This window comes from Equus caballus, chromosome 19 (assembly GCF_041296265.1).
Source record: "Equus caballus isolate H_3958 breed thoroughbred chromosome 19, TB-T2T, whole genome shotgun sequence".
Taxonomy (NCBI): Eukaryota; Metazoa; Chordata; class Mammalia; order Perissodactyla; family Equidae; genus Equus; species Equus caballus.
The window spans coordinates 39,972,241-39,990,730 of NC_091702.1; the positions used below are offsets into that span (position 1 = coordinate 39,972,241).

Sequence of the window (18,490 nt, forward strand, 5' to 3'; positions counted from 1 at the left end):
CATTGGAGCAGCTTACACCATATGCTCAATCCCTAATTAATGACTGTGGCCAGGGAAATGGTTATGAAACCTGGCTTACACCAATCAGGATGCACAACTGGAACTGAGGGTGAAGTCATTTCCCAAGGAGGACACAGATTATGTGGAGGATAGGCAGATACTAGTAGGAAAATTGGGAAAAGGGAAGAATGAATACTGGATGTTCACTACATGGAGATCTGGCCTAAAAGACCAGAGCAACCCCAGGGCTATATTTACTGAAAATTACTATTGGTATTACTAATCAAAAAAGTAGTTTCCAGATTACAAACTCATAACAGCAACAACAAAATTCCAAGGCCAGTATGTTTCTTTTATTATTATTTTTGTGTTTGACTTAAGATGGTTGAATGATTTCATTTTCATTTATAAGCATTACATTAATTCCCATGCAATAACCCAAGATCGCATATGCCTGATTTCAACTGGCCAAAATCCAACCTGTGAGTCTGGACATTCAAGATCCAAATCAAAATGTTGCTTGACCTTTCCAATAGTAGACATCATGGGCATCATTTGAGTTATCGGCAGGCCCCCGATCTCTCAAACACCACAGTTTGCCATGAGTCTGTACCAAAACAGGGAGCCAATGCCTGGTGGCACCTAAGCCTGGCAAGTAAATTCATTCATGAAGACAGGACAGATCCACACCAAGGCCCATCCACAGATATGTTCTGGTTCCTGCTCTATAGCAAAACCTGCCTTTGAACAGGCATGGTATCTTCTATTGGGCGATTCTAAGTTCTTCCTGCCAGTTTTCCTCAAAACTCTCAGTAGAAGCAAAGAGACTTTACAAAAAAGCTTACTTCTATAACCCCAAAAGAAATACACACAAACACACCTACTCTATCAAGTATATATTTTCCCCAGCTTCTGATGAAGTCACTTAGCAGGTTTAAAGCTTAAAAAACTTCTCTCAGTAAGACAGGAACCAGGAATATCTAAGAGGGCAAAACAGGACCCCACAATTAAAGGAGAACTAAACAAGTGCAAAGAATCATTCTATTGATTGAGAGAAATGGGCTAAATGAAAAAATGACAACATTTCAACAGTGGATGTCAATTTATATTGAAACACATACATTGGAACTCTGACAATGGCAAAGATTTCATTAGTGCAAATAACAATTATAATGGTATGTTCTTTAATAGGATTTAAATAAGGCTTCAAATCATTACACACGCTAAAACTACCATTTGGAAACCTTAATTCTGTTTGGAAAGTTGTCAAACGCACCGTCCAAACCATCTGAAGTTCTGAGTTGAGGACAATTACATTCAATGAAGTTGCTCCAAAACACACTTTGTAGCATTATGACTTTCAAAGTCTACGTTGTTTGGTGGAAAGGGGTAAAAATGCTCTGGGCACTGGTCAAAAGAAAGAAATCCAGCTAACATACCAGGTAGTTCTTAGGTTCAGATGATTCTCAAATATCTGTAGTGATGACAGCTCACTACAAAAATAAGGACAAAAAACAAAACAAAAAACAGTAGAATCTTGAAGTGTCAGAGATTCATTTCCCGATCCTCATTAACAAATTTGCACAAAGTATGAAACAGAAAAAAAGAAGAGAATTCATGGGCATTTCCATCTATGGCTCAAGTTCTCCTTAAAAAGCAAAAACAAAAACAAACTTTGTGACAATAACTACAAAAAGTAAACGACAAAACCAGAGGCAGAATATGAAATAGTAATATACTGTTTCAGAGCCTGCAGAACCAGGAAACTTAAAAGGTGTTCTTAACAGATCCAATCTAGGCTGGATACGTAAAAAACGGAAAGACAGCGTCACAAACCACACGAGACTTTATGAGAGTTTCAGAACCAGGAAAAAAACAAAAGGCAGTAAAACGCTCAGAAAAATTTATCATCAATTCTGAAATGAGGCCTTGTGACATCATCAGGGTTAATAAAGACAGAGATGGACTTCCCCGGGTTCTCAGTCACTAGCTGCTGCAGTTTTTTGGCCAAACGGTCGTCAGGCTGGTTGGGGTCCCCTCCGTCGGACTGCGGGGAGGGGATGCTGGTGGTGCTCCCTCGCCTCTGGAGCTCCAGCGTCAGCCTGTTGGCTGCCTTGACGTGCTCAATGGCGGTACGCAAGTGCTCGGCCGGGTCTGAGCGGACCGAGGAGAGCTTCCGCGCGTGGAGCATGACCGTCTCCTCTGACAGGTGCTCCAGCATGTTGCACTGAGGGATGAAATAATTGGGGCACATCTTGTTGACCAGACAGTGCTGAAGGTCATCGATGAGGCCCAGCAAAAAGTGGGCTGCATAGTCTTCTTGAGCCAAGTAGTTGGCAGGAAGTCTGTCGCAGGCCCAGAGCATCATGCTGCGCAGGTGATAGGGACTGATAGCCTTAGGCCGGGACAGGAGTTTAATGATGATGGCTTTGCAGGCCTGGTAGGCCTGCATGAGGCTGCTAGAGATGCACTTCTTCAACTGCACCTCGCTCCTGGCAAAGGACAGCCGCCATTCGTTGTCCTTCTTACCCTTGTAGGAGCAAGCAGGCACCAAGTAAAACCCACTGATGACCTCTTCCTCGGTGATCTTCCCATCCCAAAAGTGGTTCTCCATGAGCCAGCTCTGAGCCACTGCGGGCCAACCTTTAAAAGACACCACAGGGACAATATCGTACAACATGCGACTGCTCCCCACACCCAGAATGATGGAGATGATGGTCCCATTCTTTTCTACCTTTTCCACCTTTGGCATCCCTCGCTGGGGTTTCTTCTGTATCTCTGATAGGACAATGCTGATGGAGTCATAGAACCAGTCAGCCACTTTGGTTGGGGAGAAGAAGTAGTTGGTGGCACCATTGATGTGATCTACAATCGTGCAGCAGTCTTTCCATTTACTGATCGTCCCCTCATCAAAGAGCCTAAGGCTCAGCCAAGAGTGACACAAGGCTGAGTGGCGCATATCAAGTGTCACAGGCTGATTACGGTCATGTAGCTTAAGGGCTGGCACCAGAAGGGTAAAGTCCATATCATAGTCGGTCCCCCGGGCATAGACATTAAGCTCATCTAAGTCCAGGTCCACCACGCCTTCCCGGACTCCTCCAGAGAGCAACAGGTACTCATTGGCCACTGGAAGTTTTTGGTCCAGCTTTTGCACCATTCCTAGAAACAGAAAGAGAAAACATTATTACAGGAAGCACAGACATCAGAGTCTTAGGCATCAACATAGCATGTGCTGAGTTTCCAAGAGCCACTATTCATTACCAGTACAAAACCAGATCATAGGCTGCTGCACAGACACAGCTAAGGGTACTTTGTTCTTTCTCATCAGCTCTAGAATCATCCTTTTCCCAGTGGGAGAATTACGATAGATTTTCCTCTCACAGTGAAAGCAGTATCATTTTCAATCATAAACCAGGGCTTCTCTTACCCCAGTCATCACCTCAGTTTACGCTATTGCAGTCCACTCAGTCACCCAGGCTCAAAACCTCAGCAGGCTTAACTCCTCCTTGCCTTTCTACTGCAACTCTTATCTAATAACCTCTGCAACATTTCTCACTCCTTCCTGTTCTCCACCTCTGCGGCCATCATATAAAGCCAGGCGCGTTTCATCTCTTGCCAAAGCAGTCTCCTTCTCCAGGTCCTCCCTGCTTAAAGCTTCTTCAACACAGTGATTCTCAACGTGGACACTGCAAGTGGGACACTGTCAGGGGGCAGTGAGGTCATAACTCTTTTCATAATAATACTAATGCATTATTTGCCTTTTCACTGTGTTGACACTTGATCTGACACTTGATGGTACAAAAGCAATGGAGGGCAAATCTGTTGGTGCCTTAGCTTCAGTCGAGACAGTGGCACCAGACTATACTTACTAGCAGTCATTGGATTTTTTTTTTTTTTTTAGGAAGATTAGCCCTGAGCTAACATCTGCTGCCAATCCTCCTCTTTTTGCTGAAGAAGACTGGCCCTGAGCTAATATCGTGCCCATCTTCCTCTACTTTATATGTGGAACGCCTGCCACAGCATGGCTTGCCAAGTGGTGTGTAGGTCTGCAACTGGCATCCGAACCGGCAAACTCCAGGCTGCCAAAGTGGAACGTGCAAACTTAACTGCTTTGCCACGGGGCCAACCCCTACTGGATTCTTTACTACTGACATGCACTAGCATTAAAAAAAAAAAAAAATCAAGTTTCACTTAGGAAAATCCTTAATGGAAAATAAAAAATGGATTAATTTTATTAAATCCCAACTCTTGAACCATCTTTTTAATATTCTGTGACGAAATGGGAAGTAACCATAAAGCACTTCTGCCTCACATGAAATACAAACACTGTCGGCAAGAAACGCATTCATGGGATCGTTTGAGTTGTGAGCTAAATTCACTGCTTTGTTCATGGAACATCATTTTTATTTTAAAGAACGACTGATAGACTATGGCTATTCGGACTTGGGTATTTGACAGACATTTTCTTGAAAAAATGAACAAAATGAGACTGTCTTCGAGAAAACAACTGAAAATATTTATTGCCAATGATAAAACTGGAACTTTCAAGAAAAAATTAGAGAAAACTCATCTCCTGCAGCATGAACTTTAACATCTTCCCAAACTTAATACTTTTCTGATGCGATTGGTAGTGATATTACGAAGGTGAATTTTTTGATGAGATTGTGAGCTCTTTGAGGATAAAAACCAAGTCTTGAATAGGTATGAAGTAGGCATAAGAGTCTGCACCCAGTAGGCACACAAGTGAAGCTATGACTGAATGATAAAGTAAGGAATAGATGGAATTAATAGGGCTTAAACATGAAGTACTTAATTAAAGGCCTGACATAAATGTTCCACGAACGACACACAAATTTACTCTCCCCGTCTCCCGCATTTTAATTATATATTCACTTGCCCTTCAATATCTGACAAACTACCAGCATCACTCTGAGACTTATTAACAACTTCCCCCCAAAGAGGCCAAAGAACTGTGATCCCATTATTCATTGCAATTACTTTGACTCAACACAGTTTGTTATCCACAGGACAATCCCAATGCAAATAAATAAACCGGGGAGTGTAAGTGTCCGTGCTACCATTATGTTTCAGAATTTAACATTCATTTATAAAATGTATTCTTTTTCATTCTTTAAAATTCTATTTTCTAAACATACTAACCTTGAAAAGGTCTTTTATTTAGTACCATTTCCTTCCATACAGATAGGAACATAGCAAGCTATCACTTTTGTTTCAAAGCAATTGATGAGTTATCTAACATTAAAGGGTCAACAATTCATCAGAAAAGAGAAGCCAGTGTACCTGACTTTTGAGGCTGTTTCTCACACTACCTGTGCCGTGATGGTCCACCTAGATCCTTCTTCAGTAAAGGTCTTCTTGTCTCAGCTGCTGAGAGTGATGTGAGAACAGTCCCTTAAGGATTGTCTTGGCTGCAAAGAGCCACCTCAACCAAGGTAATGTTTCATGGTTGAGGTGCTATGGGGTGGGGGGTGCACATTCAGTAACAGATCCCTGTGAGAATGCCCCAGTTCAGGATACTCTGAAGATCCCAGAGGGGTCAGCTGAGGCTGACACTGGGCCTACAAGGAAACCTGACTTTTCCCTCTGCCTCATCCTTCTTCCACAGGTGCTGATCCCCAGGGTACGTCTTAATAAATATCCTAACTCCATTTCAGTGGTTGCCTCCTGGGGAAGCCAATCTAAGACACTACATACTACCCAGGCAAAAACAGCCTTCACTACAAATTCAGCATGGAAAATTTATTTTCCTTTTTAAAAGTGGTTTTTTAAAAGCCAAAGTTAGCAACCAGGATTGAAAGTTATCAAAAAAACCAAGACAAAGATTCATTTCTCAATTGTCATCATGTTCAGTATTAACTTCATCTTTACAAAGTAACAAATACCACCACCCCAAGTTTTAGCTATAGTTATAAAAGATTGACTTCTCAGAATGCAGAGTAGGTTGTGAAAATCATCTTCACTATTTTATAGACTCACGTGTAGGTATAGTTACTTTCAAAGAGAAACATTTCATAATGACATAATTTACTCATTATTTCAAATACTCTTTCACTCTAGCATTTGGAGTGCCATAAATACACATGGGAAAAATGGTGAAATGCTGCGCTGTGATTAGTAAATAAGATCTGAACTGATTAGAGGTGGTGTTGTTATCTGCATAACATATTGTTGTCCCCTCTTAGGCATAAATAACTCAAAATTCTATACATGCTTTTGCCCTACACAGGATCAAAGCGGCTCTGAGCACACTATCTCAGACTTGTCTACACCACCAGAATAGCTTGAGCATTAATAGCCTGGGAATAATTTGTTTACAAACGTGCCACTGAATTTTGCCTTGGGATTGTTACAATTTTCTTTGGATAGTTCTAGGTGAGAAAAAAATTAAAACTCCCTTTTGCCCTCTGCTGGATTAAAGAAGAAGTTTTAATGTATTTTCACTAGTTAGTATATATACTAGCATACTCCTCTTTCCTCCCAATTACTGCTTATGTACCCAGTTAAAATGCTGGCCCTTCTTTCAAAAGAGCCATGTCGAGTATTTGGCTAAATTCTAATACTCAGGAGTTAGAGTCATTTTGCACTCTTCTTATTCCTTTAAAGCGCAGAGAGAACTTCAGCAGCAGACAGAATATTGCTGAGGCTCGTTTGCTAAGCTCCTAGAAGTTAGAAACCAAGTCCCTAAGGCCACATTGATCCGGAAGCTAATCCCCTGTGACATCCACAGTTACATTTAGCCTGCCTGAGCCCATTAGTCTGCAGTTTTACAAATGATTTGGTAACACAAACTGGAGCCTGCCCCAGCATTATACAAACTCAAACGCCCTCCTTGAAAACTTTCCTGGGCTAAGTGTAAGTGAAAATGAGCTGACATCAGCTATCATGGCAGATGGGTTGCCATGCAACTAAAGCACAGCCAGGGGCTGAGAAGGAAAAAGACAGAGGAGGGGAAAAACTTCAACTGTATACTTTGGCTGTAGGCATCAGTGCCAACAAGTACCATCTCTGAATTAATCCGAGGGTTTTTGTGCAATTACAGGAGGGTAAGACCAAGTGATTTTGGCTGTCTATTTTTAAATTATCCAAAGCCAGAGTGGGAACAAAAGGAAGATGAGCACACACACCACTGAAGTTATTAGCAGCAAAGAAAAGGAGGGCTGGAGAGGCAGCTTGTTCCCCTGGGTGGGTCTCTTCTTTTCCTGGAAGGCTCGGCATATGTTTGCTCCTAAAAACACAAAGTAAAACTGCTTTCCAGTCTTCCTTCCTGTAATTGATTCCTTGATTTTGGTTTATTTTGAGTTTCTACTTAAGAAGACCTTAATATTAATCTTTTACGTAGGTACTGGGGCCTCGAGTTTAAGGAATGAGTTCCACGTCATCCACTAAGTTCTTTGCTCATTATCCTTAGAATGTCAAGTGAAAAATGGAACTCTGCCCCTTACTCCCCTCTATTCTAGAAAATAAAACTTCATCATATTCCAATGAATTCAAATAACTAACCTCCATCACTCAGACATATAATGCCAGATTGTTAACACCTGAGCACAAGAACTAAGCATCACTTTTTGTCTTCTCCCATCTTCACAGTCCCACTCCAGCAGCTACATGAGAACTCAAGTAGAGAGTTTAATAAATACTAAGCAGGTAAGTGAAATCAGTACTTACATAGATTCTTAAAAGAAAAAAAAAAAACTCTCTTACCTATGTTGAAGGGAGAAAGATCTATAAAGAGGTAAAACTTTTATGTCTTGTAATTAATGCTATGGAATTCAAATGAAAATCTCATACATCTTTATGCATATAAAAAAGATTTCTATGTAGATAAAAAAGACCTGAATATCTCAATAATATTCATTGTTTCATAAAAAAAGAGTTCTCTTTTTCACCCCAAATCACGTGGCACACCAATAGCAGTGCCTTCTTATTGCAGTGATTCATAACGGTAGGAAGGGTACAGAATGGAACTATGTTGACAAAGTTCTTCTGTGATTCTGACATATCCCCTTGGCAAGCAGTCTCCTTGGTTGTTAATAAATAATATAAAACCTTCCTATAAAAATATTACGATTTATGCTTCAAAGGAGCACATGTTTTTGTCACGCTTACTTGACATTCTGAGGAATATTCTGAGAAGCAAGCATGGTCACTACCTTCTAAAAAGTCACCAATCTATAAAATTTTTAATGACCCCAATTTTGGGAAGGTTTTTAGCAATTTCCTCCTTCATTCATGGCCAGAAACCAAGAAGTCTCTTACTTTATAGGTGAAAAAATGGAGGTTCAGAGAGGAGAAATAAGTCATTCAAGGTCACACACCCCTAGTGACAGAGTAACAGCACTGTCTTATTCCCTCATTTGTTGAGAAGGTCAGAATGGCATCTAGACTGTTCTCCCTGTGACAGTGACCTGGCTTGACATGGATGCAGAACGGCTCAGAAGGAAAGTAGCAGAGGTCTCAAGGCAAGGTGCCAACCTTTGAGCTTTTGTTGGTCAAAGCTTTAGTGTGACCTTGAACACGCAGCAGAAGGTGTCTGACTAACCACATTTATCACAAGGAAGAATGGACTTGATCTGTCTTGCAAGAAGCTATTAGTATTCCTAAATAAATGGACTGTAAGACACAGGAAATACAAAAGTGAGACCCCAATGGAGCTTCCTAGTTTTTTAATAATCTGCTGCGTGATCATTCATATCGACAATGATAGCAATATGTTTTCTAAGTCAGAGTCTGTTTTATCTGGAATAATTTCTGAGACAATTACATATAATTTTGTTTAAGTCTTTTAGAAAACTGATTAATTCATGTACCGTAACGACCTATTGACCAAATATATATAGTAATAAGACTGATTCAAAAGATGCCTCCTCAAAGAAGTCATCCTCGATCTCTTCCCATTTTGACACAAATACGTGTGCAAGAGCAATGGAGCCGGAATAAGGCAGGCTTGGGTTTGAATCCTGGGTTTGTCATTCACTACTTAAGCCTGACAAGTTATTCAACCTCTGAGCTTTCAATTCCCCATCTTTTTAAAACAAACAACCCACCCCATAAAACCACCCTTAAAGGCTTGATATGAAATGTCTACGCACACAGTAGATACTTAGTTCATTTTCCCCGTATCTTCTTCCCTTGTCCAACACCCATAAAACTGGACTTGCCGAATCACACCTATTCCACAGTTACTTTGAAGATTTAACTAAACAAGGGAACCTATTTAAAGCATTTGTTAGGTATACACAGCAGGTTAGATGAAAGGAAAGGAATGGAGCATCTCTCCCCGAGCTGCACCTGACTGCTGCCAGCCCAGGGATGCCTCCGCTGGTGGATGCCATCATGTGGCAAGGCACACAGTTTGGCAATAAGAGGGCAGGTTGGATTCCAGCCCTTCCTTGTTCCCTTTGAATACGTGTCCTATGCAATGAACAATCTGTGCACCCCCATGGAAAGCCTTGATCTGAATTCCTTTTTTTGTTGTTGTTTTTTGCTGAGGAAGATTCGCCCTGAGCTAACATCTGCGCCAATCTTCTTCTATTTTGTATGTGGGTCACTGCCACAGCATGGCCACTGATGTGTGGTGTAGGTCTGCGCCTGGGAACTGAACCTGGGCCACCGAAGTGGAGCATACTGAACTTAACCACTAGGCCATGGTACCTGGCCCTGCATTCTCATGTTAACACTTTCTACACCTGTTACCATAGTGGGCTGCACTCATGGCTTATTTTCCCTCCTAAATGAGATAACAATATAAAGCATTTGACACAGTAATTGGCAAAGAGGCTCAGCAAAGGAAAGACACTATCACAGTCAACACTCTACAAGCTCCGGTAGTTGAGGTTTTATTACTGCAGTGGCTAATACAGACCTGGGATCAGGAGGCAACTGCTCATTGAGTGGATCGTTTGTTTCAGTCAACCCCAATACCTCATTAACCATAACCCATCCCTCATGGAATTTACTACACAATATAATAAGAAATACTGCCAGCATATGCCTATAAAATCACTTACCAATAATCCAAAAGTCAAGTGGAAAAAAAAAGAAAAGCCTCTCTAATCTCAATTTTCCTTCTTAAAACTTAAAACCAAAGTTCTAAAAATTGATGGGCTTGGTCAAGTCTACTAAGCTATTTTTTTTTTAATGATTTTATTTTTTTCCTTTTTCTCCCCAAAGCCCCCCAGTACATAGTTGTATATTCTTCATTGTGGGTCCTTCTAGTTGTGGCATGTAGGATGCTGCCTCAGTGTGGTTTGATGAGCAATGCCATGTCCGCGCCCAGGATTCAAACCAACGAAACACTGGGCCGCCTGCAGCGGAGCGTGCAAACTTAACCACTCGGCCACGGGGCCAGGCTCTACTAAGCTATTTTGAACAGAATGAACATGAGTTAGGCCTGGATTCAAGTCCCATTCATCTGTGACCAACATAATTAACTACTCTGGGCCTCAGTTGCTCAGAAATTAGAGAATAACAACTAAAAGTTTGTAGGGTGGCAATGGGGATAAAACAGGAAAATGCACGCCAAATTACTTAGCGTGTAGTCTGGTCCTTACTTGGCAGTCAATCAACAGAGGGTTCTGGGCAGGTGCATGCACATATGTCATCAGTATATTTTTCCCATCGAATAAGTCCTGCCCTTTTCCTTCTTTTTAGTCCTTAGGGGAGTTTAAAAATTCATGGTTTCTCCCAACCAGAACTTACTGGCAAGACTCAAAAGAGAGTCTTATTAGCCCCACCTAGCAGCTTCCCACAGCCACAACAGGGCACAAAAGCTACGGACTGTCAATTTACAAGACTGCTCACTTTAGAAAGCTTATTCTTTAAAAATAAAAACAAAAGCAAGTGGAAAGCAAGAGTAATGCCAATATGGTATCATATGGCTACATAAGGACAGAGAAATGTTTCCCTGGTGACCAGATTACCCCTCTCCTGATCTCCAGCAGAAGCACTAAGTTTGTGATGGAGATGCTCAGAATTAAGCCAGCTGTACCCCATTCACCTCTGCCTGTGGCCCAGCCGAGTGTGGTTTGCATTCCTTTCTCATTTGGGGATGTTTAGGCAAACTACTTAATTACTCTGAAACTGGAAAGCCAGATTTGATGGAAGGGCACAGGCATACATTTTAGAAGAGGTATAATGAAGTAAGCCAAGTCCAGGAAATTGCAAGGATAGAGATGGGATTCAAAACTCAGGTTTGATTTATTCATGCATGCAACACGTAAGTATTAATGCCTCCTCTGAGGAAGTACTCTGCGAGATACTCAAGATAGAAAGGTGAAGACAAACACACAGTCTCCACTGCATCATGCTTATCATTTAGTGAGAAGGCCGGATATAACCGTATCAATCAGGATAGATGCGGTTATGCTGAGTAACAAACCTAAAACCTCAGGGACTTAAAACCACCAAGCCTGATTTTTCATTCAGCCTACATGACCATCAGGGCTTAGCTGGGGGTTCTTCTTTCCTTAATCTAGGACCCCACTGGATAGAGCAGCCCTTATCTAGAATTTTATAATCACTTTACTGGAGAAAAGAGAGCCCTGGAGGATCTCTTTTCAGCAGCTAAACATTCTGGCCTGGAAACGACATACATCAATTTCATTCACAAATCATTGGCCAAAACTAGTCACATGGTCCCACCCAACCCCAGGGGAAAAAGTGCAATTCTGCCTCATGCTGGGAAGGCAGAGAGCCAGAAATATTTGATAAGAGCATGAACAACTCCCACACTAATCAAATAATCCCACACTAATGAACATATAAGTATAAGCTGAGATAACACTGAAGGAAATGAATAAAGGTCCTAGCCAAAACACAGAGGAGGAAGGAGAGGAGTGCAAATTGTTTAGCCTGGAGAATAGAAAACTCAAGAAAGCAATGAGATCCACCTCCACATCTTTGATGAGTGGTCCTGGTAAAGAAAAAATGGACTTTACCTATATGATTCCAATAAGTAGAAGGTATACAGAGAAAAATTCAGTCTAATCTGTAAATGGAAGACTCGTCCATCTGGTAGAATTTTCTACCAATGCTGCCTGTGGAGGGCATATATTTCCTGTCCCTAGAGACGATCAATCAGAATCTTCGGCAGGGGTTAAGACTATAAATGCACGCTTGTAATGGAGTCTGAGTGTAGACGCCTTCCAAGATAGCTGCCCATCACAAAAGCCTACTACTCAAGACAGAAGACTATAATTTAGACTCCTGTAGCCGCCTACGGCCATCCAATGTGGGCCCCGTAACAATGGCAGTAAGAAATCCAAGGGAGCATTAGGCTTGAATGCTGGATGCTGCTCTTCCCCCTTATCTGGTTTACTCGGTGTCATTTCTAATCTGCAGCCTAGCTGCTGTCACATTCGCCAACCAACGCTGCTGATTTACAAGGAAACAGCCCAGTACTAGCAATAACACACCTCATAGCAAAAGAAGGATTGACTTTCTAGAGCACATTTTCAAAGTCGGTACATCTCCTGTCAAGGGCTCTCTGAGAAGGGCGCACGTATTTATTGGCTCTACTATGCACTCAGGCGTAGGCTGAATGTTTCACCTATGTCATTTCGTTCATTCCTCTTGGCACTTTCAAGTAGGTGATACTGTCCTCATTTTACAGATGAGGAAATCAAGATAAATAACAGTCCAATAAACTGTTCATGGTCATAATAGCTGGGATCAAAATTCAAGTTGATTCCATACTCTTTCACTATCCCACACTGCTTTCCAGCATTAAATGGGTTCTCCTAAGAGAATAAACAATTGAATATCTTTGGGCCTTTAAAACTTCCATGTAAAACACTATTAAAAACAGTTAGTGGAAGCTTATTTCTCATCCAAAAATAAAAAAAATTCTACTTTGGAGTAAAATGATTTCTGAAGCAGATTAAAAGCTGATTTTAGCCATCCCAGGGGAATAAAGTATATGAGCAAAATGGGTAAAGGGTCATAAAAAAGACTTGATTTTAAATGACTTTTACAAAAATGAATATCTAGTGCTGACATACAGCTATGTGTGCATGCACGCGTGTGTCTGCGTGTGTTGTGTTGCATACTTAACTCTCAGACAGTCTCAAAGAGCATTCCACAAGTGTTTTAATCACAACATCCTTGGAGTTCTTTCAGACCCCCAAAACAAACTCTGAGAATGTTGCCATATATTCACAGGCACAGTCTAATTTGCTTATTTTAACTTAACAGCAAAGCCTTAATTTTAAAGTCCTATCCCCTAAATTTCTACCACTAGATTAGGGAGACCAGGAGATGGATGGAGGGTGGCTGGGAACATCATGACCAAAACAAACAAACAAACAAACAAACAAACCAAAAACTAACTACAAAGCCAGAAGCTCTTACTGAGTTCTGAAGCAGAAAGTCTTTTTCCTCTGTGGACAGAGCAGAATTTACCCTAGTTGCATTTCTTCTCTCTGCAAAATTCAGCTCAGGCACACTGAGCCATGGAGAAAGAACATGAAGAATTCTGCGCCCTCTCTAAAAAACCCCCAAACCCCCAAATCAAACAACCAACTGGTATCCATGAGCCTTAATAAGAGATACCCTTTTTGTGACCCAGCAGCCTAAGAAAATATGTCACCGTTGATTAAAAAGGAACTCCATAGCTGACATCTACACTACACACTCAGAGTTGCTACATTAGCTCAAAAATGATCCCAATTAACATAAAGAAGTCCCCTCTAAAGGATTTTAAAACTATCATTGGCTAGCAAAGACCTTGTCTTAAAATTAGTTTACTCTGGAAATTTTCAACATATACTTTAGTAGAGATAATAGTAGAATGAATCACCATATACCCATCACACAGCTTCAACAATTGTTTGCCATTCTTGTTTCATTTATCCCCATTTTTTTGCTGTGATATTTTAAAGTAAATCCCAGATATCATATAATTTTACCCATAAATACTTCAAGATATTTACCTGACAAAGACCTTTTTAAAACTGTAACCACCATTCTCATATCTGAACAAAATTAATAATTTCCTATTATTATTGACTTCACTTGACTTTATCTTTTTCCTAATATGTGTGAATACATGAGTATGTTGCGTATGCATAGGAAATGTTGACACACCGCCCTGCCCTGCCCTTGCACCTATGGTAGGCAGTTTCCTGCAAGCTGGCAGCTTCCCTCTTCAAGGCCAGTGATTCTGCTCCTCTGCCTGAGGGCCATCTCTGCTCTGGCACTGCCAGGAAGTGCAGGGAAGTTAATGTGGAGAACTGACACCACGGGGACAAACCTCCAACAACCGAGGATAGGAATCGGTGGACAAATGCCCCAGCTTCCCCAGACTCCAGTGAGACAATTCTAAGATGGGTTCTACACACCTTCCCAGAGGGTCCCAGAAGATTAATCTGCTCATCAGCTCATTAACAGACGCTTTATTGGCTCTTCTCTTTTCAATGTTTCAGTCGTTCTACCCCCTCACTAGTGCTTCTTAGTGTCACCTCCCAGATGAACTACCACACCAAGGTAGGTCTTGTTTCTGGAAGGGTGTGTGTGTGTGTGTGTGTGTGTAGCAGTGCTAAACAGGTTCATCTCTGTTAATAATTCTGGATGAAATCACACCACCTCAGACGCATAATTGGCCATGAGAACAGAAGCATAAGCTGATGACAATAAATTACTTGTTCTTTCCCACAATTAAGTTATAGATCTAGTACATGTGTTTTATAAAGTGAGATGTGAGCACAAGTCTCAAAAAGAGTTCATCAGCTTTCTCCGATCAGCAAGCTTGTTTCCAGTGCATTCATAATGAGCACCTGGCTTGTTCATTTATTGCTTTGTTGATATTTCAATTTTCCTCATTCCCCTAAGGACATTCTAAGCCTCTTCCAATTCTAGAGAACTTCAGAGAGATGAAATTCATACATTAGTTAGACACAGCCATTTCTTCCTCAATCTTCAAAGAAAACAATGGGGAGTAAGGTTTGAAGAGAAAGAGTAAAAAAGTAGGTAAGCCCAGCTTCCAGGTTACTGCAGGAACCAACCTTCAGAATGGAAACTTATTCAAGTGGACCCGCCTTCTTCATATGTGAGTCTCAAGCCAAATTCGAAGACCAAAAGAACATTTCTCTTTCAGCCTCCACTTGGGATTAATCTGCCTCTGCTCTTCTGAATTGTATGGAAAAAATTCCAAATGACATATTTCCTCTCTCCATTCAATGACCTTTGTCCACACTTTCTTTAGTGTAGTGCTTAGACCAATTATCAATTATTTGTTGACCTGTTGCTGTCCCTCTGTCTGATAACCCATGTATCTCTTAACATAACACAACAGAAACTCAACAGATGTCAACTGAATGAATAAACAGATGGGACAGCCTAAAGATAGGGTTTACAGGAATCTTCCAGGATGAAAATCATCAGGTGATATACTTAAGATTGATGAGCGATTCCAGAACCACTATATCTGCAAGCCAGGGAATCATATGACATACTCAGAAGAGATGAAAGGGAGAAGCTAGGAGCCTGCTAATGAGCTGACCATAAGCTAGATGGTAACGACCATCTCTTCTCGTCCAAGAATAATTTAACTCTAGGAGATTTTCCAAAGCATCAACTTTTAGTCAACAGTCCCAGCCAGAGATTAGGAGATAAAACTACTATATAATTACATTGTGATCTAAGATCAAAGTCTAATACCTGATTTTTTAAAAAGATGGTAATGGTGCAGTTTTCTTTGATGAACAAAAACAGGCTGTGTAAATAAATGGATTCCGTCTTACTAAGCAATTCCCAACAACAGCCAGGAGATGGCACCCACTTTCCACTCACTTACTAACAGCTTCTAGCTGGGATCCAAAGTCATAAAATCTTAGAATGAAAGCTCTGGGGAAAGAGTCTTATCGAGTCTTAGCCCCTTGCTAAGCCTCTATCTTAAAAGCATCACCCCGGGGCCTTTTTGCCCCCAGGTACCAGTCAGTGACTGTCCCTTCAGGTCTCTCACAGGAAATCTGGTAACTCAGAAGCTGACAGGCTCCATCTAGGTTGAGCCAAGACTCAAAGACGCTTCACCTGGGCAGGCAACATGGTTGATAACTGATTCTCAAAGTATGTTGAAGACCTTGTCACAAGGTACAGAGTTTCTGCTCTCATTTGCTGTCGCTGAGATAGAAAAAAACCCACATATAAAGCTTCAGGTGTCAGGAATAAGGGCAATAGAAGGCAAAGGAAATAGTTTTGATGTTATGAAGGTAAGGCACCACTCTTTCTGCAAAACTGTTTCATTCTCACTACAAATAAATACATACACTAAAAGATTTAGGAACCAAAATGATTAATAAAAAGGAAATTGATTTTTAAACCTGTCTCCAATCAATCAATAATGCAAATAAGCTTTGCTTTACACTGTATGATGCTGTGCAGTTCCCAGAGAATGGCTGCAGTCATTTTCTCATTTGTTCCTGGCCGTGATTCTGTGGAGTATTATAGTTCTCACTGCACAGCTGTGGAAACTGAGGCTCTTGGTGGCTAAGGGATTACACAAGATAAGTGCACAAAATCTCCACATAGTTCTTTGGCCTAAGCTAGATGAAAAACTAGTCTGACCACACACAATTACTTCAAAGGAAGGAAGGGTGTGTCATTTGGGTTGTGTACCAAGTTATTGTTTGCTGCAGGGGGAGCAGAAAGGGAAAGAAAGGGCTTAAAATGGAAAGCTTGCTCTGCTGGGGCAATATTTTATAGAGGACAAACCTACAGGTCTCTGTTATGCCTGGACTGACTGGGTTGTTGATAAGATACCCTCTTTCCTTATCTACACCATCTAAATGAACACACATCATTCCTAGAAAATAACTTCTCTTTCTTTTTTTTTTTGAGGAAGATTAGCCCTGAGCTAACATCCATGCCCATCTTCCTCTACCTTATATGTGGGATGCCTACTACAGCATGGCTTGATGAGTGGTGCATAGGTCAGTGCCTGGGATCTGAACCTGTGAACCCCGGGGCCGCCGAAAAGTGGAGCACGCGAACTTAACCGCTGCGCCACCGGGCCAGCCGCTGAAAATAACTTTTCTTTAAGCTTCAAATAATTAGATACCTAATAGTTACTAATTACTTTTCCATATAGTTCATTGTTGTAATACCTAATATATTAATAATGATGACCTCCTTGCCTGTATTGTCAGTATCTTGATTGAAATAAGTGTTATTTCAAATATGAATATCCTCAATCACGTTTCCGAGAAACAAAGTAGGAACATCCTAAAAATCTGCTATTTCAAAAAATAACAAGTCTGTGAACACATCTTCAAAGTTTCGCCATTGTATAAAGCTGGAATGTCCCACACAAAAGTTCAGATTAGTACGACTACATGCATACCTGTAATTTAAGGAAGGACGAAGGATCAAATAAATGTTTTCAGGGAAAAAAAGTAAGGACAGACTATTAAAGAGCAGAAACTGCCTCTGAGCCACAACTGACTACCTGATAATTACTTTCAGTATCTGGGTGAAAACATAGTTTAGTGTTTGAGCTTGGAAAAGTTCACATCAAAAGAAGTCAGACTTAAAAAACAACCAGGCTAAGCCCTGTGTGAGGTTGAAATTTGCAGTTTAAACGCATGAGCAGATCATTTGAAAGAGGGTCAAACTGTGGCAGTGTTTTTAAATCCACGTTTGCACAACAAAGAAGAAAAGTCAGAGAGAAAGTCAAAAAGCGAGGCTCTTAATGCTGAAGTGAGAAAGCGATCCTTTGAGAGATGGCTGCTTTCTCCTAGTTTTCCTCCAACCGTCAAAAAACGGAGCAAAAGTCAGTGGTGTGGGGAGGAAAAGGGGAATTCAATATTGTAGCGAGAAATTGTGAACCAAAATGGTGGTTATTAAGGGAGATGTAAAAGGGTTTTGGTTTTGTTTTTTAACTTTATTGGGTTGAAGGATGTTTGAATCAGTTGTTAATTCCATAACTTTTGGATTCCAGAGGATGAAGTTTAAGTCATATATTGTTTCCCACACAAATAATGAATGAATCATAGATTATTGAGGACACAACTCTCAAGGTTATGTCCTCCCACTGTCATGGTACAGATCAGGGTGCTGAGGTCCAAAGGGCAAAGGTGACACAGCACAGCACCTGACACAGGTGCTGGGAATAGAATCCAAAGTCCTGATCCTCAGTCAAGGGCTCTTTCCACTCTACACGTGGGTCTCTAACCAAGGGGTCTAAGGCATCTGAGAGAGTTCCAGTCCCCGCGTCCCACCCTAGAAGGAAGAAGCATAATCTCCAAGGAGACACCCATGTTTTACACTAGCAATACTGAAATGCTTTTAAAAACTGAGACTGTCTGGTCGCGCCCTCGATTTCAAAGCAGAAAGTTTAATTGCATGGACTCACGAAAAGCAAAGCTGTCAAGTCAGAGGAAGAAGTTCATGGTACCAGCAATTCTCTAAAATCTTGAAGAAATGAGACGAACTATTCTTCAAGTCAGGAAAGACACAACTTTGGTGGGTCTTCTGA

General features: G+C 41.1%; 1 protein-coding gene across 4 annotated transcripts in view; it reads right to left on the bottom strand.

Moving 5' to 3' along the window:
- Positions 1–331: 331 nt before the first annotated feature.
- The window catches only part of MB21D2 (Mab-21 domain containing 2), a 109,316-nt gene continuing 91,157 nt past the window's right edge, over positions 332–18,490 (bottom strand). For 3 of the 4 annotated variants that reach the window (XM_001500296.7, XM_023623501.2, XM_070242697.1), the window contains exon 2: positions 332–3,159. In XM_001500296.7, the coding sequence (XP_001500346.1) occupies positions 1,895–3,159 (1,265 nt within the window). In that variant the 3' untranslated portion in view covers positions 332–1,894. Of the gene's footprint in view, positions 3,160–18,367; positions 18,482–18,490 lie in introns of those variants that run through there. The other variant, XM_023623503.2, reaches the window with a different exon arrangement.